At 39.1% G+C, this 22,851-nt stretch overlaps 1 protein-coding gene across 1 annotated transcript in view; it reads right to left on the reverse strand.

Annotated features, from left to right (window-relative positions):
- LOC136828361 (myb-binding protein 1A-like protein) overlaps positions 1-22,851 on the reverse strand; it is a 37,023-nt gene that overhangs the window by 8,475 nt on the left and 5,697 nt on the right. Inside the window, exons 3-13 of the mRNA XM_067086309.1 lie at positions 22,446-22,625; positions 22,027-22,221; positions 21,041-21,220; positions 16,793-16,965; positions 16,112-16,271; positions 14,304-14,497; positions 12,303-12,516; positions 11,096-11,331; positions 10,547-10,934; positions 466-635; positions 118-258 (exon numbers count right to left, since the gene is read on the reverse strand). Of these exons, the coding sequence (XP_066942410.1) occupies positions 118-258; positions 466-635; positions 10,547-10,934; positions 11,096-11,331; positions 12,303-12,516; positions 14,304-14,497; positions 16,112-16,271; positions 16,793-16,965; positions 21,041-21,220; positions 22,027-22,221; positions 22,446-22,625 (2,231 nt within the window). The remainder of the gene's footprint in view (positions 1-117; positions 259-465; positions 636-10,546; positions 10,935-11,095; positions 11,332-12,302; positions 12,517-14,303; positions 14,498-16,111; positions 16,272-16,792; positions 16,966-21,040; positions 21,221-22,026; positions 22,222-22,445; positions 22,626-22,851) is intronic.

A 22,851-nucleotide genomic window follows, 5' to 3' on the forward strand; every position in this document is an offset into this window, starting at 1 on the left:
ATATATTAAAGTTTTAGCTACAATGCTACTGCTCCTTACTGGTTAAAAACAGACAATGAACCTGAGAATTATAATGTAAATTAACTTTCAAGTTTTCCACACAAACAGCCAACTCACTTTATTCTACGTAGCAACTCCTCGTGGCGGTTCCTATCTTGGTCGAAACTTATAATAACTGTTATTAGAGGATTAACCAGGCTTAGTGCCATGTCCATATTGGGAGTTTCCTTTATATATAGCTCTAGTAAGTCACAAACCCTGCAGAGGACAAAAATACAGTGATTAAATTCTTTTTCCAAACAACTAAAAGACAAAAGTTCTTGAGCAAGTTAAGGCACATTCTGTCTACAGTTTCTTATGCATTCTTTTGATGAATAAATTACGCAAAAGATCTTAAATATATTCAAAATTCTCCCTTATTAATCAATGTATTTCACGACAATCTCTGACAAATATGTATCTTACCGTGATCTAAAGTGCATCAACAGTCTTTCATCTGCTTGTAATTTGTGAAGACCACTAAATCTTTTACCTTTCTTCTTCTTTAGCTTCAAGTATTCACCTACAAGTGCACCAAGCTTGTCATTGACAGTATCTAATTCTTCTTGAGAAACACTATCAATATCAACATCATCCTGAAACATTACAGCACATCAATAAAGTGGAAAATTACTTCAGTATCAATACCCTGACGATAACATTAATAACATATCCGAAAAAAAATCCATGCAACAAACAAAATTCTGCCCTGTTCAAACTTAACTCCATTAGGGATATTATTATTACCTTAATACAGCAATCCCTCAATTATCCAGCTCTTCTTTATATGACACTTGACATTATCCAATAGCACTGGATGAAGGGCCAAAGATATATATACAATATATAAATTTCAAAAAATTTGAAAAAACCACTCCCTGATGGTTGGCAATGCTGAGCAGCCTAAGGAAAATGTTGGTAACAGTGCTTACACTCATGAGGTGACTGAGAAAGGGTTTTGGGGGTGGGGGAGGCCTGGAGAAGTTTCCTAGGTGGGTGAGGGGTCAGATGGCTGGGTACCATGGGAGAGGACGGGCAGTAAAATTGCATACAGGGACTCACTTACAAGACTCACTATGAGAAAGGGTTGTTTTGGAAGGTGGATGGAGTAGGGAAGCAATTTTTACTGTATTTCTCGTTTTTTATATTCACAACCCAAAAGATAAACATAATCATGTGCCTAAGGTACGTACATATGCACACACTCCTTTGTTTTGGTTGATGGAATCAAGAAAAGTTATAAATAGCACAAAGTGTTGCCAACATTCACAAAGTCACATTTTAAATTTTGTTAATCAGGGATGAAATATCAATAGTGATAAAATAATGTCTTGTGTGCTATTATAATATGTGTAATAATCACAATTAGAGTCAACTAAACTTGTAATGAATATTGTACAGTAAGTCAAGCATAGCAAAAAAAGAAAAATGGCAACACGATACTGGGCAAAGAAACGCACACACAAAGCAAATGACGTGTGTAGAGATGGTGACTTCAGCAGTGATGAAATGTTGTACGTAGATTAAACACGCACACATAGGTACGCAAGTAAAGCTTCCATGATATTATAAGGCGAAATGAAAAATCACTAATTCCAATAAAACAGAAAATGATCAACTGCTTTTTTTCTGTAAAAGAAACCTATTTTGCCAGCTTTGTCTGTCCATCCTCACTTTTTATGTCTGCCCTCGGATCTTTAAAACTACTGAGGCTTGGCATGTTGATCAGCCACCCTACAATCATCAAACGTACCAAATTGCAGCCCTCTAGCCTCAGCAGTTTTTGTTTCATTTAAGGTTGAAGTTGGCTATAATTGTGCTTCTGGCAACGATATAGGATAGGACACCACCGGGCCATCGTTAAAGTTTCATGGGCTGCAGTTCAAACACCATTATTCTGAAACTACTGAAAGATAGATCCATTTTCGGTGCCCTTGATTATACGCTGCAGTGGCTCTACAGAATCCTCAATTGCACAGAAGAAACTTCGGCACATTTTCTACTTGTTTTATAGTGTTCTTAAAATGAATTTGCTTTGGACAGTCATTGAGAAATGCCACACGTACTAAAGATGTAAACACACGGTGTTTTGCACAAACACAGTTTCCATAATCAGGCAAAGTGAGTAAAGCAAATGAAATATGCTGTACAGTACACAGTATACATGTGTATCATTAAATCTCACCTATCATGTGACCCTTGAAATTTCATCCCCTAAGAATGATTTCACTGTATATCTTGTGTATCATGCCAGTTGCATTTTCAATAGTCTAGATAACATTAGGCTAACCACTTTCCTCAGTAATTCCATTTTCTTGTTAAATAAATGAGAATAAAAAATAAAAATACTCTTCACTTACTGAAAAAATTTCATTTTCGGTAGATTATAACTGTAAGTACTAGGCTACACTAGTGGAGCGAATTTCATTTTCAGTAAATCGTACTGTACTAGGCCATGCTTCTGAAGCGAATTTAATTTTCAGTAAACTGTACTAAGCTGGGCTTTCAAACAAGATTACCAAACATGTGGCTTGTGTACCAATTCATAACCATCTCTTATAACTAGCAACCACATACGATACTGCATGATCACCACTTACCAAACGAATGACAAAAATCACATTGAGTGTGACGTAAACAACTGAGTCAGGAAACAGCTGTTTCGCAATTTTGAAGGATTTTCTTTTAACATGCAGTACGTTAGTATACCTTCTTTTATACCCATCTTTCATTTATGTATGAAAATAAAGATAATAACTCAAGGAATAAGCTGCTTCTTTTAGCAACTAAAAAATGAGTCTCCTAATTATTTCAACTGTAGGTCTCAATTAGCTGATTCTGAGAACAAAAAATTAGCCTTGCCTACTTAAATGCATATGGTGGATGACCAGTTTTTATATTACCTTAATGATATAACATGATAATAATGCAGTATAAATGGATTCAGTAAGTAAGATATTAGTTTCTTTTACCATTAACTCTACTACAGCTGTAATAGCCTGTTTGACATATGCATATGGATACTACAAGTGTAACATCCAGCAGAGGTCAAAAAGTTCGCACATAAACATTTTGTATCTCGTGTACAGTACTACAATATGGTAACAACTGATAAAACAATGGTAGGCTATGGGTAAATACAGGTAGGCTATCTACCTACCTACCTACCGAACTGTATCATTTATGAACCAGAGAAAAATGAGGGGTTGCATTGTTTTTCAAATTGTATTTATGCAGCATATTTTTGTGGTAAGAGAGGAACCTGCTTATCAAACGATCTCAATATGTTTATGCCTTCCAACCATGCGAGGGGAGGAGGGAGGGGTTTGATCATGTAACTACTTGGCAAGTATATATAAAACTTTGCTTTATTATAAAAATGTCATTTTTATATAAGCTACTAACCAAGTAATTACATAGCTGAATCCCACATTATAGGAGGTGGGATGCATGGATTAGCAATGTAAAAGAAACAGAAGAATTGCTAGCATTAGTTAAAATGCTTCCTGGTTCCTTACCTGTTCAGAGAGCTGCTATAGGAAAGTACTGCCTCTGGATGGCACTCATCTCAACGCATAGCGGCGTGGCGGTGTAGCCAGGAGTCGCCTGCTACATTAGCGGGATTCTTTTGTTGCAAAGGAGTGTGCGATTGCACACAAAGAATAACAAAGTTGCCCCTGCCCTAGGCACAGTACCAAAAAACAAAACCAGAGAATATACAACACAATTGCCTATAGCCAAACATTAAAGCATACCATTACCTAACCATTTATGGATAATAAGAAAAAAACTGGTGAGCACTCCAAATACCAAGTACTCCCGGGCTCCCCTACAACTCGACACCATGAATCAAGGCGAAAAAATAGGAAGGATGAAGGAAGATTTCTTACACTCCTTCTCCCAACACCACCAGCAATTGAAATATGACCCAAGGTACTGCAATTTTCATTGACAGTTTCAATGTCACTCAATGAGTTGCAAACACCAATTTGCACTTCCAAAACATTGTTTATATAACAGAGGAAATAGACAAATTATGCCTAAAAGCCCGGGACATGGCAACTGCCCTCACTTCATGCGCTTTAACTTTCACTAAGGGCAACGTATCCTCGTCAATTTGTGAGTGCGCCTCTAGAATTAGATCCTTAATAAAAAACACCAAGGCATTTTCTGAAAGAGGATGAGAAGGATTCTTTACTGAGCACCAAAGGTTGCTCAACAGCCCACGGACAGTCTGAATGCAGTTAGAGCCAGAGTGGACAGTCCTGATGGAACCTTCTGAAATAAGGTTGTCTGAGTAGACTGGGTTTTTAAGGCAATAGCCTCAGAAAATCCATGAGAAGTTCCAGCAAGTCCAGGAACCATTCCTGGGCTGGCCAGAATGGGGCTACTAAAGTCATCTTTACATTCCGACGATTCCGGAACTTGTTAAATACTTCTCTTACCATCTTGAATTGGGGAAAGGCATAAAGGTCCATGTTCAACCAATCTAAAAGCATCACGTCAGTTGCCCAAGCTTGTGAATCTGGCAATGGTGAACAATACAGGGGGAGACGATGGTTCTTTGCAGTTGCAAACAGATCTAGAACTGGCCTTCCCCACAGTTTCCACAACTCTATGCAAACGAGACGGTCAAGAGTCCACTCCATGGGGAGAACTTGTTTTCGACGGCTGAATTTGTCTGCTAATACATTGAATTTTCCCTGAATAAATCTGGTTAGGATCTGGGTTTGAGTCTGATCTGCCCAAATGATTATCTTGCTGCTTGGCAAAGGGAAAAAGAATGAGTTTCCCCTTGTTTTTTGATATAAGACAGAGCCATGGTGTTGTCCAATACGACAGGCACTGTCTTCCTGGACACCAATGCAAGCGCTTGCAATCCCCAGTGAATTGCTGTCAATTCTTTCATGTTGATGTGCCACTTCATCTGTTCCGAAGTCCACAGCCCTGAAACTTCTTTGTCTCCCAGGAGGGCTCCCCAGCCTAGGTCTGATGTGTCTGAATAAAACACTAGTCGGGGTTCAGGGGGAGGAGCGACTTCCCTTGAGAGAGCTTGTTTCTTGAATTCCACCATGTTAGATCCTCTTTTATTTCCCTCGTCATCGGAAAAATGAAAGAATCCGGGTGTTTCTTTCTGTTCGGTTAACTTTCAGAAAGAACTGTAAGTTTCTCATGTGTAGCCTTCCTAGGGACACAAACTGTTACATGGACGACAGAACCCCCAACAGACTCAGCCAACTGTTCGCACAACAGGACTGAAGGGCGAGAAATTTGTTTATCTTCTGAAGGCAGGAGTTTATCCTTTGGGGGAATGGAAAAACCCGAAAATTCAAGAGTTTATCCTCATCCCCAAATAAGCTATCTCCTGAGAAGATGTCAGTTGCGATTTTGGGAAATTTATCAAGAGGCCTAAATCCTGGGCGAGAAGAAGGGTCTTGTGAAGGTCCTCAGCACATTTTTCCTTCGACTGGGAGCGAATAAACCAATCATCAAGATACACGAAATGTTGACCCCCATCAGATGTAACCATTTCGCCAATGGGGCTAGAACACACGTGAATACCTTGGGGGCGTCGACAGACCAAAGCAAAGGTCTCTGAACTGGTACACTTAGTGCTGGAACACAAACCTTAAAAACTTCCTCAAGTCCTGATGAATTGGGATATGGAAGTAGGCATCTTTCATATCTATCAAGATCAACCAGTCTTCCAGACGAATGGATGCAAGGATGGACTGGGACGTCTCCATTTTGAATTTTGTTTTCTGTACATACAGGTTAGGGGCATTTACATCCAGAATTGGCCTCAGCCTCCCACAAGGCTTTGGGGACTACAAACAGCAGATTGCAGAACCCCTGAGAGGAGGTGTCCTTGACTAGTTCGACTGCTGCTTTTTCGAGGAGAGCTGTAACTTCTTGGGAGAGGGCTGAAAACTTCTCAGTATGACAAGTAGGTCGTCAATAATACATACTTCTTGCTTAAGGGAGATTTCTTCTGAAATGGGATTGAACAGCCTTCTCTTGGTACTTGAACAATCCAACTATCTGCTCCTCTCGCTTCCCAATGCTCCTAAAAGTGGAAGAGTCTTGCCCCCACAGGTGTGTGGAAGGCTAGATCCTCACTTACATGCAGGTGGTTAGTTGGAGGACTTCTTTATTGCTCTGGGGTGAAACGGGTATTTCCGCGAGGTCTGAGGAAGCCTCTTTGTCTGCCTCTACCCGAATGGACTGGGGTTGAACAGGAGAAACTGTCCTGGAGGAGAAGGCCGGAGACTCTCTAGGTCGTCTCGCTGATTGTGTGAGGAAGTCCTGAATAGACTTCTGCAGATCAGAAGCAATCTGCAGCACAGTCGCTTGAGGGAAAAGGTGCTTCTTTCCAAGAGGAGAGAAGAGGAGCGCAGACTTCTGGGTAGGAGTAACTTCCTTCGTGGTGTAGGAACACCAAAGCTCCCTTTTCTTGAGTATTCGCATCGCAAATAGCGAGGATAGTTCAAACGAGCCATTTCTAATACCATTATCTAGGCAAGAGATGACTCCCAAAAAATCCAAAGAAAAGTCTTCTGGGATATAAGGGCAATCCTTCAATTTATGAGCAAGAGCTCCTACTGCCCAGTTGAGAAAGGTGAGAACTTCCAAGACCTTAAATAAGTGTTTGATAAGGTGGTCCAATTCCGAGGACGAGAACAAAATCTTGGCTGAATTGAACGCCAACGGTCTGGAGGAGTCAATTAACCCGGAGAAGTCTCCCTGGGAGGAGGCAGAAGCTCCCATGGATGCAGCCTTTCTGGTCGCATACAAAAGGTATCTTCTCTGCAACAATCTAGACAGAGGAGAACTAAAAGAGGCTCCTCCCTGCTCCCTCTTGCTCGAGAGCCAGTTTTCCACCTCACGGAGAGCTTTCTTAACTGAAGAGGACAGCACCATTTTAGGAAGTCGTGAGGAAGTTGTCTGATTATCCATCAGGTACGCTGAAGCCGGAGAAACCAGAGCTGCAGGAGAGAAGTAGTCTGGGAAAGTTACCAGCAGAAATCTGAGTAATGAGGCATACGCCAAAGGAGGGGTAACAGGATCCGCTTTTTCTTCCTCCTCCTTCGAAGAAATTGGCGACAGATCCGCAATAGGCTGGGGAGCCAAAGGGACTTTCTGAATTACACCCAGGATATTATCCAATTTATGCTGGATTGACTAAACAGAAGGATCCAAAACAGAGGGAATCTGTTGTGCTGCAGAAGACGAAGGCAAAGATGTAACTGGGAGTGAGACTACAACTGCTGGAGCATAAGGCAGAACAGAAGTAGACGTGGGCATTGCTGAAGAAACAGTCGAAATCGGGGGCTCGGAAGCGGAATAACACTTGGGCGCCAACAAAGTGTCTTGTTGCAAGAGGGCAACGGACTCCAATGGGTGCTCGGGAGCCAATGGGTGCTTGGGAGCCGATGGGCGCTCGGGAGCCAATGGGCGCTTGGGAGCCTATGAGCACTTGGGAGCCAACGGGCGCATGTGTGCCAGCAGCTGCTCTGGAGCCAAAGTGAGCTTGGCTAAGAGGCCTTCAGGAGATGATGGTCACACAAAAGATGAAGGGCACTTGGAGAGAGCCACACCAGAAGGGGGACTGAGTTCAACTGGAGAAGGAAGTTCTGGTGCCAAAGATGACTTCTCCACCAATGAAGATTCGGGTAAAGCAGATTGTACAGGCGCTACAAGAACAGGAGTTGGGCACACGGGGGCTGGAGAGCATTCTGACATCACTATCTGCCTAGGAATGTCCTCCGAAGCTAAAGTTGGGCGCTTAGAAGACGACGAAGTTCTTGATGCAGAAGAGAGCTTCAAAGAAGTAGCGAGCTTAGAAGGCTGAACTTGTCCCATTAACTCTGGATGATCCTGGGAGAAACGGTCCGGACTGTCCCAGAAGCTACAGGAAGGAAGGCGTTCTGGAGAAGTTTCTTTAACCTTCTTAATAGGAACTGCAGTAGGTTGAGAAGCACCAGCGGCACGTCTCTTCAGGGGACGAGATTCACCTTGAAAACACCATTGGCGCCTAGGACTGGAATCACTGCTGGAAATACTAGATGAAAGACGATCCACTTCCATAGAGACACCTCTCCAGTGGAGCTCTGTCGTAACCTGGGAATTGGCTGAGGGAGCGACTGCCTGTGGGCAGACCCCACCGACCTTCTTTTGGCTGCCAGTTTGGCTCCTCCCAGGTTTAGGGGAGTTTGCCAGGGACCTTGGCCTAGGAGAATCGGCGGGACAGACAGCCACCTCCTCCACTAACACTTCGCCATCACCTTTCACATTCACTTTGTTCATTACGACTTTAACAGAAGCACCAATTTTCTCTATTGTATCAACAAGTAAACAAAACTTATGATTAATTCTCGACTCAAGGCTGGTAATGAGGTCGGGACTGGGAGTAAGGGAACCAGGGTACAGAGTAACTGGTACAGACTGAGACGTGGGATCAGGTGGAACAAAGGATAAAGAATCAGAATTATCCAACAAAGATTTTGCAGACACCTGATTAGCTAAAGTCTTCTTGCTACTATCTCTAGCCGCTGCTTTCCTCTTTTTATCCCTGTCTAATTTTGTCGAATGACTATTCAGTCTCCCAAATTTTAGGATCCCAAGAAACATATTTATTGCAGATCAAATCAGGGGAACATATTTGACCCCTGCAAGAAGTACAAAGAGTATGAGGGTCATAGCAGGCTTTAGTCAGTCTCGTATTGCAGCCTTTACTGCAATACCTAACACTTTGAGAGCCTGAATCGGAGATGTCTAACAAGTCGAGTCAAAGAAAATCTAAATAATCATCAAAATTGGCAATACTGGTCTTCAGTGAAAATCTGACACTACCTAACTGTGCCGAAAAGGCTACCATAAAGCAAATGCTTCACCAATGATTCCAAGATCAAATGAGAAGAGAAATTCCAAAAAACCGCTGCTGCCAATCACTATAACCACAACTATCAGCCGGCAGAAACATATTGAGATCGTTTGTTAAGCTGGTTCCTCTGTTACCCCGAAAGTGGGAGGGGTCACTCGCCTAGCCAAAACAAAAGTAGTGCTACTGCGAATTTCAAAATTATAGCTGCCAGTTAATAGAAACTAATAGCTATGTAATTACTTGGCAAGTAGCTTATATAAAAGTGACTGTTTACAACCCTGTGTGGGGATCTTTTACAAGACACTCATAAAAATAAGCTAACTTTACCAAGTTATACATATTTTTTCTAATAATTCATCTAATTTTATTTACTAAAATCATAATTGCAGCTCACACAATATAATAACCGATAAGAACTAAAACCAGTAACAAATTCTGAGTATATTTGTTGTAAAATATTTACGATATTTACTGAGATGGGGAGATGCAGTAACATTTTGTGAGGTATACATGTTTTTTTAATACTGCTTTGCACTTTTCTTTACAAAATTACAATTATAGCTGACATATCATAAAAGATAAGAACTAAAACCAACAGCAATCCCTGGGTCTATTTAGGAGCAAATATATAAAAAGATGTCAGGGGATACAGTGGGGCAATACATTTCCCCATCAAGTCTCAAGGCACACTAATCCCGTCCCCGGTCCTGTGGTGAGCTACACAGTTGCCGTAAGTAATTTATCGACCAATGAAGTGCCATGAACATCTTTCCTGCTAAATTTATCCAAATCGTACGGCGCGTAATATTAATACTCATATACATTAGCTCGTCCATCACACAAAACCTGTTATAGATGCTCATATGATGATGCCCGTCCAATAAGGGTTAAACACCTGCACATTTTTTACTTGCCCTTATCCGACAGGGCCGTGGCTTTATTAATCCGAATAATCAAGAGATTACTGTACCAATGTGACAAGACCAGTGACTTGTATTTATAGATTTGTAGAGCTCGCGTAAAGGATGTCTGTTAAATGCTGAAAACTGGAGCAAAGTAATATTAAAGTAGTTGGAAAGTTAAGATGCAAGAGACCAGAGATTTGATCCATTAATATTGTCTAGTGCCAAATAAGCCACATGTAAACATTACTCCCAAGAAGAATACACATGGATATTTTTGTCTGTTTGTTATATGTACTTTTACAATTTAATGTGGAAAAGAGGGACAATTGACTTTGTGCGGCATACTACAGGCAGTCCCCGATTATCATCAGGGGTTCAGTTCTGATGGCATGGTAATAAGTGAAAATCGCAGATTTTCAGTTATCAGTGCCTCTGTTAGGTATGTATTGGCATCAATACGTGATTATCGGTGCATATTGACGCCGAAAATCGCCAATTTTCGTCATTAGACAAGCCCTGATAACCGGGGACTGTCTGTAGTTGGTACAGATGTGTCTCTGCATTGTCCCTAACTGGGCTGCTTTCAGCTCCTTCAACTTTGGTCTCCCCCAATGACCTTATCCCACTCTTCCCTGTTTTACTAAAAACAGATCCTCTGCACATGCCCCATTAACAATAATATCAATAATAACTACTACTGTTTTGAAATGTAACTTACGTCCATATTCCCCGCCAAACTCAGCATTTCCGTCTTCAATTTAATGAACTGTTCATCATCTTCATTTCCACTCTCCTCTTCTTCATCAGACCACTCTCCTTCAACTTCCATGTCTTCTTCCTCATCTCCTGTTCCCAGTTCTGCATCATCTTCCCCATCCTCCTCCCCTTCTTCCTCAGAAACTTCCTCCTCTTCTTCTTCCTCTTCCTCTTCATTATCACCTTCTTCCTCATCCTCATCTTCATCTTCATCTCCTTCTTCATCATCATCATCAGCACCTTCATCTTCATCTTCATCTTCCAATTTCAATAAGTCATCTTGCTTTGCTGGATCAAGGACATCTACAACACTTAACAGAGCTCCTGGAGTCATCAGTGGGCACACCAACCTGAAACCAGAAGGAATATCCATGACTGCTTATTAAGTTCAGAAAATCGAGAAACCACTAAAAATATGACAGTTGTGAGAAAATTATTTCAAGTCACTTCTTAAAGGAAAATGCAGACTACAGTAAACTGATACAAGGGAAAATTCCTTCAGATATCTTACCAGAATATTCCCTGGGACACCGATCTGAAAAGGTGGTTTTCGTGTGGAAGGAAACCCAATAGTAATTCCACAACCTTATCAACCCATGACGGCTGATAAATGCTGCTATCCTTACGGCCAACCACGGGTTTCCTCTTCTCTTTCTGAGCTTCCTTGAAACACTGATCAATCTCGCTAATAATGTCCTTTGCTTCTTTAGAAACTAGGAGGTATAATGCCATTTGTGAATACAGCACCTGTGGAATAAACCATAAATTAAAAGTTAAAAAATTGAAACTTCTAAAAAAAAAAAAGAATTTTTTTTTAACACTTTTATTAAAATGCAGTAAAAAATAAGTATAACTTTTTGAGACACACCAGGATTTTCTTATAATTAATCATGTCTACAAAAATAAAAGAGTGGGTGCCAAACATGGAAGGAAACACTACAAAAAATAAAAAAAATATATTATTTTCTTGTAGCATTTCCTTCCATGTTTGGCACCAAAGCTTTTGTTTTTATAGACGATTAATTGTAAGAAAATCCTGGTCTCAAAAAATTATTTTTTACTTTTTAGTGCATTTTAATAAAAGCATGTTTTCATTTTTTTTAAGTTTATACTTTTGAGTTTTGACAGAAATTGTAAGTGATTTCTGATTGTAGCTAACGAAATTGAACGTGATATCCTGTCGAGCCAAATAAGGTGTGAAAAATCTGTATGGTTATTAACTTCTACCGAGTCAAAGAAGGTATGAAAAACCCAAAGTTTCATACAAATCATGCGATACTGACCTACTTATCATGCAAGGTTGTACTGTCACTGGGATTGAGTTACCATGCAAAATTTCAAGTCCATCGGATGAAGGAAACAGGTCGAAAATTGTGTTACAAGTTTTGACCTAAACAGACAGACAGACAGATGCAGGAGTCTAGTTAAATAGAAGCATGTAACTAGGAAAATATCAATCCCAAAACATTTCATAATACCAAAATTCTAACTATTTTAAAAATAACTATTTACACTACAGAACCACCACTTGACCTAATCTCATGGTGTGTAAAATCCAATACAGTTATTTTGTTTAACAAGGTGGCTCCACCCATGTGATGTCGGGTTCCTTTATCCCTGTAGGTTAACTTTCTCACTTTTTGTGACCTGTACAATTAATCTCTGAAAGTGTGTCAAAAATAAATAAAAAGAGGCAATGTAAGGGCAAGATACAATACCTGAAAAATTTCAGATGCAACTTGTGGAAGATTTTCATTCTCCTTTAGTTCCATTAATCTAGTGTTGACCTTCTCCCATACCAGTAGTGCATTAGGGTATAATAAAGGTGTTTCAGTTTCCTTGGATTCTTGAACAGCCTTGCTTGCTTCTTCATAAAGATACTGCAGTAAACCTTTGTATTCCTTGATCCGGGACATTTGAGAACAAAGGCATCTGTAAGTTAAGTTGAAATCAATGCAAAAAATGTCATTTGATAACATAAAAATTAGTTCGTCTATACAAATCCATCACTTAAATATGCTAACATTCACAGTCTTGTTTGTCCCCAGACTCAAAGTCTCATTTCCAACAAACAAGATTAGTGGTTTGTACCATGGCACATGCACAAACTGGACCCCAAGGTAGCCAATAATCATCTTCCCTACTACTTTACTCTGAAAATGAGACTGAGAACAGCAAGGCTGGAATGCCAGAATTCATAATGAGTGATTGTTGTCAATGATAAAACCTAACCTTATGTAATAAGAAAAATTCAGTTTGTCTCATCACAATGCAATCAACTATATATGGCCAATACTAAGGGAGGACACAGCTGCTGAATATCCAAGATTGGCAATCTATACTTGTAGAGTATAGGAGACCACTTGAGGACTTTGTGTCAGGGACTGAAGCTCTGGTCCTCCAAGGTTTGTTACAGCCAAAGCCAAATAGTGTGGTGTAAAACAAACTACTATTTAACAAGTGTTGACAGATTCATGAATTGCAGAAACTTAGCATTTAAGGGAAGCATAAAAGCTAAAAACCCATAGTCTACATCTTAGGGATGCTAATCAGTTCTTCATTGGATGGGTCGATATCAGATTCAATTCTCCGCCAGCCACTAAAGAATTAGAGGAATTTATTTCTGGTGTTAGAAATTCATTTCTCGCTAAATAATGGTTTGGATTCCACAATAAGCTGTAGGTCCGTTGGGAACCAATTGGTTCTAACGTAAAATAAGTCTAATCCTGTAGAAGCTGTTAATCAGCTCAGTGGTCTGGTTAAACTAAGGTATACTTATTTGGGATGCTAATCAGTGAATGGACAAAATGCTACAACTGCAGCTGTAGCTAACAGTTCCATGGCTACACATCCAATCACTGGCGACTTAAATCTCTATAATAATGCAATGGAATATTCCTAATGGTTGTAATTTAGAGAATAGAAATCACACTTTACTACACATTCTTAGAAAGGAATGAAAAAGGCTGGAAAAGAATAATGGACAAAGTGACTGTTACTGTTATTATTTTCTAAAGACCACTATGTCACATTTATAAAATTCAAAGGGTTGCCCCATGGACTTTTCTTAAATGAGATGTAAAAATTGGAGCAAGGGAATAAAGCCAAAGATGCTAGACAGCTTGAATGCAGCAAATCATAGGGAATGGATGACGAAAAGTCACAGGCAGAAAGCGATGTACCTGAAGATGAAGGAACACTTCAGGAATTAGATAATCAATAATGAAATAATGGTTAGGATAGTTGAATAAAGGTGATCCTCTACTGAGAAAGCAATCTAGGCACTTCTGATCAATGCTGTTAATTGCACTGCAGTCTTAGGAAAAATGACGAGGGTGACCAATGGCTTACTGATAGATTTAAGTGGTGCACACACTATGCTACTATGGATTTCCTACAGTCTGTCAGACAAAAGACCAGTCGGTGGAAATCTGAAGACTATGAATGTAGTAGTGATGAGAATGTAAATCATGACGCAAAGCTATTGAGAACATTATCACCTCCATATATTCTTTAAAAATTATGAATTAGTACCCTGAAATGAACACTTTAATTATAAATTTTTAAAACTAACACTTAAATATTTGTGCTGGAATACTGATTAAATCCATACACACAGTGACAAGTGTTGGCCACTCAAGACTTGATCAGTATCTTTTCTAAATTGCACATCTGCAAAATAAAAATTATACATAAAAAATATAGCACTATAAACTTACTTAAAGAATATATCCTGATATTCCCCTGAACTCTGCTTAGCATCAGGTTTCAGGAGAGCCTCTGACATCAGTAGGAGAATCTGTTTCTTTTTCCACTTTTCATATTCGGGGACATTCATCCTGGGTTGTGATACAAGTTTCCCGAGGAAGAAAGCACTGCCAACTTTATTGCTTAATCGAACTTCACTAGATGTCTTTGAGAGAAGAAATAAGTTTATCAAGAGTTACCTCCTTTTAATTATCACTGGAAAAGAATCTAAGGCATTATTCTACAATACAATATAACAATGAACATAATTCACTTCATTTTCCCTTAACAATCAAATTAATATTTCCCTTGTTTTTTTTTATAAAATGTGGACCTAAAATCTATGGTAACTTGAAAACAAAAGAAAAAATCTGGTCAGGTAAAAAACCATGTAAATGCTGAGGAAGAAGTAATAAAGGCAAATGTAATGCTATGTACTGAACATAATATGATGGTGCTCTGAACTTCTAAACATAAATAGACTAAGAGAGTTTTAATGGCCCAAACCGCATAACAACACCAGCAGTTAGTCCAAGGAGGAGAAGGGCCATGTTGTGTGATGGATGGGAAGGTTTATGATGAGGTAGAAATATTTCTATTACCATGACTACATATTAGATAGTAAAGCTGGCACTATTAATACAGTGAAAAAACTATCCACCACAGCCTGGATGTACGGATAGAGTTGGGCTTTAGGTACACACTTGAATGCGACTAGCAAGCTGAGCAAAAACCCATGATGCATGTGTAAAACCTATGATTCTCTATGCAATGAAGATGTGGTCACTTAGATGCATGGGTGGACAGCACTAGAAAGATTTTATTACAGCAGGAAGATGGCCAGAGATATGATATCCACAGGCTGGGAGACAGACAGGGGTTTCAAAGACTGAAATGGTTTGGGACTGTGACAAGAAGACAAGAGGAAGACCCCAAAAAATTATCATAGACATAGATGAAACCCTGTACTGAATGAGAATTCAGGCAGACATGGATAAGAGAGAGAGAGAGAGAGAGAGAGAGAGAGAGAGAGAGAGAGAGAGAGAGAGAGAGAGAGAGAGAGAGAGAGAGAGCACTGGCAATTTTATATACAAATTTTTAACAATGACAATGACCTCATAATCATCAGTGTCCAATGCTATGGACACCTTAAACTACTGGTTGTATATTTCAGCAAATGTATTTTTATCATTGATAATTCAAATGAAACCCCTATGATAATAATCCTGACTCTCATGAGCCTGGCCCAAAGTGTTTCTACCTAATAAATACAGTAGATCACATTTAATATATTTCAACTCATTACAAGCTTAGCAATTAGATAAAATGAAAACGAAAATTCTAACAAAATATCTTTCCAGGAATTTGTAACCTTGTAATAACAATTAATACTGACAAGGTTTGGATATGCACTGAGAAGGAAAGAGCAGTTAATCATATAAGTAGCAGATCCTGAGGTGACAGGACTTCCACTGATGGGAAAGTCCAGAAATAAATGGAGAAAGGCAGATGAAAACCTGGACCAAATGGCACTTCAAGAAGACAGTGCGTAAGACAGAAATGGGGAGAGAACTCACTACATGTCTAACCTAATTAATGAAGAGGAAACTGCATTTATAAAATATTAAAATGTTCTTCATACATATCCATCAGTTATAGATGAGTTTGTGATGAATTCAACAGGAAAACATTAACAATGATTATGTAAAACCAAAACAGAACTTAGAATTCTATAATTCATGAAGCATTATCAGCATTCAAATTAATCAAAAACACTTACACTGGTCATAGTTTTCCGAAGGATTTTGGCTATGTTGATGATTGTATCTGGAGTAAAATGTAGCCTCATCTGACTGAGCAGCTTAGTTCCCGTTAGCTGATCAAAACGGACACTGCCTGGTTTTTTAATGAGGACTTTTGCTATGGCCAACTGAATGCGACTGTAATATGTACATCAAAATGGTTAAGATTATTCTTTCTTTAGGTTGTTCCACAGATTTTACATATTAATACAGATAATGATATCACACATTGTATGGCAGACACAGTTCTCTTATTTTTTTTATCCTATTTTGCATTTTGTCTGCTTACACACACACACACAATACAGTATTGTACATGATATGCAACGTCTGTAAGTAAGTCTGAGTTCATATCCCACTCAAATAATGCTAGATTTTCACTAACAAAACTTCAATGTCCAGTAAGTCTGGTGATGGGGAAGTACATAGGTCAACTAGCCCTAAGTCATCGGTAGTCATTACCCTACATAGCTAGGTCCATATGTGAATGGAGGGGGGGGGGGCGCTTGGGTACTGAGCAAGCCATATTCAACCTCTAGGGCATTGTGCGCTTGTGTAATGACCTGTCATATGCCTCTGCTGCTCGCTGGGACCTTTAATAAACTTTACACTAAAAGACTACCGAAACATCACAGCTCTAAAAAAATATCTTCACTTACTTATCCTCCTCATAATTGGTTGTTGCCAGCTGCAAAAGAGCTGATCCAACACCACGTGCAGATGCACTTAAATTCTTATCATGAAGAGACATCACATTTAAGAGGTGGGTGATCACAGCTCCATCACATACTTGACAAATTTCTTCTGCTGTCTTCAACTTCAACAACACAAGCTGCAAATAAATATGGTGAATGTAAAAGCCTACACACAACAATGCATCATAAAACTCTTAATGCTATCATTATAATTTGCATGATATAACAAATATAATGACACTGTCATGTGAATATTTCAACCCACCCCCTTCTGTTAATGGGATTTTCCACTACATCAAGACACCAGGAAGAACACCGACATACCAGATTGTCTGTCACCCAAAATCAACAATAATAGATTGTCCTTAGATTATACCCCCCAAAATTTTAATAGTTGTGGACATGATTGAAACCAGGAATTCTATAAAAAAAAAAAAACTGCATAGGTAACATGTACCTCATTTTATGTGCATATAAAGCAATTCAATATATACATAACCTAAAATTCAGATCTTGACATTTTTATCAGCTAGTGGGTATTATGTAAATGTGTATTCTCTCTATTTACTGCAAATCTCTAGTCTTGACTGCATGCATACCTATGGATTCTACATAGCTATGCTAGACTAGCCTAAGCCTGGCAGACGAAGAGAGAAGATTGACTTCTACGTCTTGCAACAGCCGCTGCCACGTCTAGAAAAGACTCTTCAATTGACAAGCCTTCGGACAGTTTGGAGCCTATCAGGGCAAGAGCAGACCACCTGGTAGATCTCTTGAGGCAAGGTTGTCAGAGCAGACATGGTTGGGGACGATCTTGTAGAGTCCACCAACAACTGAGCATGTTCAGGAACCATTACACAGGTAGAATAGGGCTAAGATGTTAATGCAACTTGCAGTTAGCCTATAGCTTGTGTAGCTCCTCCTCGACTGTGACGAAGTTTGTGAGGAGAGGAGGTCTGATGGACCGGTCTGTAGCATGGTGTATGTTGCACATGCTATAGGGATGGTATGGGCAACAAAACAGAGGAAGACAAAGATTCCTTGAAGGGACAAACAGGTTAAAAAAAGGCCTAAGGTCAAAACACATTGAACTTTACATGAAAAACTTCTAGCTCTACGAGAAAGAAATGAAGGATCTGTCCATCTGGGGACCACGCCCCAGAAAATCCGGTTCCTCAAGTGGGCTCCCCAACCTCAATCTGAGTTATTGAAAACTAGGTTAAGGCTCAAGGATGAAGGAACTTTCCTTCCAAAAGTAAATGTTCGGACAGCTATCAACGTAGTTCCAACTTGACTCGGGGGCCATGAGAAAAGACAAAGGTGTCTTGATGAGTTTCCCTGCCCCAGGTTGGACTTGAGATCAAACAACCTTCAAGCACTTCCATCGAAGGGGATCGAAGATATCACCTGTCCAGGTGAGGACTGATATTCATACTCTGAAAAAACAAAGTCAAATAAAAGAGCAAGGACTCTATAGAAGACTTGTGCTGTAAAGAGGCTTTAGCACAGATCCTTGAACTGGGAAGACCCTATCCCATAAGAAGGGCCTAAGATACTACCAGAGTCTGCTGGGGACAAGGAAGGGTACTTCTTGCTTCTCTAAGGTTCATCTCAATTTGAACTTCGTCTTCTAATCAAAGGAAACAAGGGGCTGTGGGACATGCCTTTCGCTGAAAACCATGCTGACTCACTGAGAAATGAGTGAACTTGTAGATCCATGTGCAGAATTGCAGACAACCTTGTGGACTAGCTGCCAACTCTGCAGACTCTAAGACAGCTGTGAGGACACATCAATACCCATGCGGACTCTATATTACTGAACTCAACAACGCCTTGCATGGACTTCAAAGACACCTTTGTACAGAACGAAAACATGTGCGGAACTGTTCATGGTGGAAAATATCTGGATCAGCTATGAAAGGTTTGAAGAATTCCATAATGGCAAAATCCTGGGCACTGTGAGTGGAAGTTAGGCGTTTGGCGGTGGCATCCAAGCACTAAAAAGATATTGACGAGTGCTCTAGAACAGGTGCAGGGTGCTCAGTAGACGGCACCATGTGCTAGGAAGTTGGCGCCAGGAGCTTGGGAATGGACAAGGTGTTCAGGAATTGGCGGCGCACAGGAAAGCAGGTCTGAGAAGATGCAAGTCGCTTCTGTCTGGAGCCCAATGAAGGTTGTTCAACAAAGAGCGAAACTGCAATAAGGACTGAGAGACTAGCTTCCTTACCATTGACAGGAAGCGGAGCACAACAATAATAAACATGAATATCTTCAGTGGCTGTGAAGAATTTTACGCTGTTTTCAGTCTTCACCAGAAACCTCAGAATTGGACAAAAACTGGAGGGGGTTAAAAAAAAAAAAAAAAATCATATAAAGACTGTCCAACCAGGCTAATGTCTTGGTGGGGTCCAGAGTAAGCACAACCCCTACGGTCCCAAGCAAGGAGGGGGAAAAGGGGCTAGAATTCAGACTATCTGAAAGCAGTAGCGATTCTATGGCAGCAAACGCAATGTTTATGTTTTATTATGCTACTTGGCAAAGATGGTAGCAGTTCAATGTTTACGTTTTATTACGCTATTCAGTAAAGGTGGTAGCAAATGCAAAGTTTATTATTACGATACTTGGCAAAGATGGTAGCGCATGCAATGTTTACGTGTCTTATTACGCTACTCATTGAAAAATCAACCATTCTTCGGCCGATATTTTAACTAACTTTTGCTCTTCATGCTAGTCTGCCTGAGTGATTTCTACCCAGGCAAACAGTCTATAGCCAAGCTATGCTAGGCTAAGTGGACAATGACCATTTCTATATCACTAGTAGCAGATTTTCTATTTATTAAGTAGAAACCAAGGAAGTTAATCAATTTGCAAAAAATTATAAACTTGACTCGGATATTGCCGTTAGTGGGAGGTACTGGTCACCTGCACTAAATAACCAAAGTGCTGCCGCGAATTTTGAATTTAAGCTGTCGTACTAGTTAGAAACTATAACTACATAACTACTTAGTAAGTTACTTACATAAAATAAAACTTTCTGAGCAAAACTTTTTTCCACAATCATAAACCACCACTTCTACAATAATAATGCACAAACAGTACGTTAAAAAAATATGAAATGCAAAATACACTGGAGATTGCACTTTGAACGTCAGCAAACGAGTCAATAATGCATGAAAACAATAAGGAAACACTAAAAAGAGCACCAAATAATGCAAAAATCCTAATTCCAGAAACAAATTCTTTATTATCTGTATCTGACCTTATCTTTCGAACAACAACTTCTATCTTCAGTGACTTTTCTGATTTCGTAATGTAACCAGCTTAGCTGTAAGTTCATTATATTACTTGGAGGACACCTCCTGTTATTTTTATCCCCACTAGCCGAAGGTAACAGAACAAAATCTTTCCATTATGTCTGGCTTCAGATGTGGCAACCATTACTGGTGGTGACTACTGTGCTAGTACTTACGAACAATTTGTAATTTGCTAATTCAACAACTGCCAAATATTTAAGGACTGTCATTCAAACTTTGAAAGTGAAACAATATTCTCCATGAATAGTTCCAGGTATTAAATAACACAATACACAAAGACCACACTGCAAAACCTCCAACCAATGGCATCCCAATTATTCTGCTCCTGTTGTACCTGATAGTGCTACTTCTGCTCCAATCTCAATCTCATGTTCATCTGGGATCTTTTACTCCCAAAATCCTTTTCTTCTCTTTTCGAGGGTTTCCAGTCTCATACATCTGTAAACAGAGGGTGTCTACTTCCTATACCCAGTTAAACTACTCAGTTCCTCCAGTGTCTAATGCGCAGATTCTTTTAACTTTGTTCTCGATCTAATTAACTACAAAAAGCTTCTAAAATATAAATCTAAATTCAACTCGCTTTAGATCTACCATACATGAACCTCTCTCCATCCATTCACTTTTGAAGTTTCTTGGTTAGGTACCACTGCCATTTCCTTAACCAAACACATTCAGGATTCACAAGCATCTGATCAGTCATTCACATGGTAAAACAAATAACCTTCTGCCTCCTTTTGCTCTTGACAAAATCCTTTGAAACATTTCAATTTAGAACAGCTTCTCAACAAAACAGTTTTTTTCTATAGCAACAAAGCAGAATTGAACTGATTTTATGATCTGAGTGTCCCCACCATTATGACAAAATAAAAAAAAATAGTCAACAAAAAGTCACACTTACCTGTAAACCATTAAAAAGAAGTTGCAAGCAATTTGTAGTAGGTGCTTTCAAATAAGGTGCTAGTCCTTTCTGCCAAAACTGGACTACCTGTGACTCCTTGTCATTCTTCCTGAGTAGGGCTAGGCTTGATATTGTTTCACTTAAGCAAGGATGAACATTGGGCATGTTGATAGAAGTTTTCTAAAATGAAAAATGTAAATTCAATTTCTATTTTAACCTAAAAGAGAAACTGAGAACTGATGAGTAACCCCTCTTTTCAGCTTGATAAAAATCTGTTCAGATGATGTCAAGTCAGGATAGCTTAAGCTGTTTGCTTGCAACCCAAACATACGAAAAGAGCAGACTCTCAGTGACTTCCGAAGGATGCAAAATCTCAGAACTGGATAGAAAACTCTAGCATCTCCATATTTACTTGGCAGAATATAAACTCAAGCAATTTCAGTCATTCCTGAGAATATGTTTGCACACAGGATGAGCCCTGCAGGAGCTTGGAAATGTGATGCACTGGTCTAATTGAACTATTGTAATATATAAAAATATGCATTAAAACAGTGAACATCAAATACTTGCTCATGTCCCTAATGGACCCCACTTGATGACCAAGTTATGTAAGTTATTTTTTTATTTGTCTCTTAAACTAGAAATTCAGTTTTACTCTGTATTAATAAAGCTGAACATTAAAAAACTCTGCTCTGACTACAGTATAAATTATCAGCAACTGAGCAACTACAGGAAATTACTTATAAACTCCAAGTTTCCTTGATAACTGAAGACTATTTCATTCAATGTCAACAACACAAAAAATACAGGAAAAAGTAGTATCATAAAATTATGCAATGATGGATTTTAGTATTTTATGTCATAAAAATATGCAATGATGGATTTTAACAATTTGATATTAGAAAAATAGAGAAATGCTCATAGCTAGCCCTCACATAATGCTCCTTACATCTGGACAACAAGACTCAAAATACTTATATACTTACTACAATAATGGCCCCAATTGTGACATAGTTTTTGGGTAAGAGCGTGTCAGCAAATGTTTCAGGTGCACTCTCAGGGAATTTTCTCAGAATGACGAGTCTCAACCACAGTCTACTTGGGGTCAAGTCCTTTACAGGCACTGACAGTTCCTGGTACAATTCCCTTAGAATTTCTTGTTGAATAACAGATTTGGTGAACTGCAAAGAAAAATGAAGAATAAAAAAATGTCTAACCAACATTAAGCAAAACAATTTAAGCCATAAGGGTTTTATGTGAGTAATGACCAATATTAGGTGAACTTTTGCAACACAATGCAATACATTAAAGAAAATACATAGCTAAACTTTTGGCAATGCAATGCAATATATAAAAGGAAATGGATACCATTTCCCATAACTTAAAATGGAACAAACGTGTTCACCTTTTCCATCATGTGCACAAAATAGTTGGCAACAATGATATCATAGTACTGTTTCTTTTCCCTAATTGCGAACAGCCTTCTAATAATGTCTTGTCTCATGGCAACATTGTTCTTAACATGGCCTGACCGAATAAGGGCACCATATCCAATAAGCTCTCCAGTGAGAAAATCTCTTGTCTCCTGCAAAAGATAAGACAAAACACAAGTATAAATACGTGATAAATTGTCTTGGCCACTATAAATTTTATGAAAAAAAATTTCTCAATGAATTTCTATTTAGATTAAAATTACCAATAATTTCACTGACCAATCATTTACAAAGCAAAGCATAATCATCCATAAAACAACTAAACATGGGTAATAATAAAAGATAATTTGCTATATACCATAAAACCTTAAGCAACAA

Source organism: Macrobrachium rosenbergii, chromosome 42 (assembly GCF_040412425.1).
Source record: "Macrobrachium rosenbergii isolate ZJJX-2024 chromosome 42, ASM4041242v1, whole genome shotgun sequence".
NCBI classification, from domain to species: Eukaryota; Metazoa; Arthropoda; class Malacostraca; order Decapoda; family Palaemonidae; genus Macrobrachium; species Macrobrachium rosenbergii.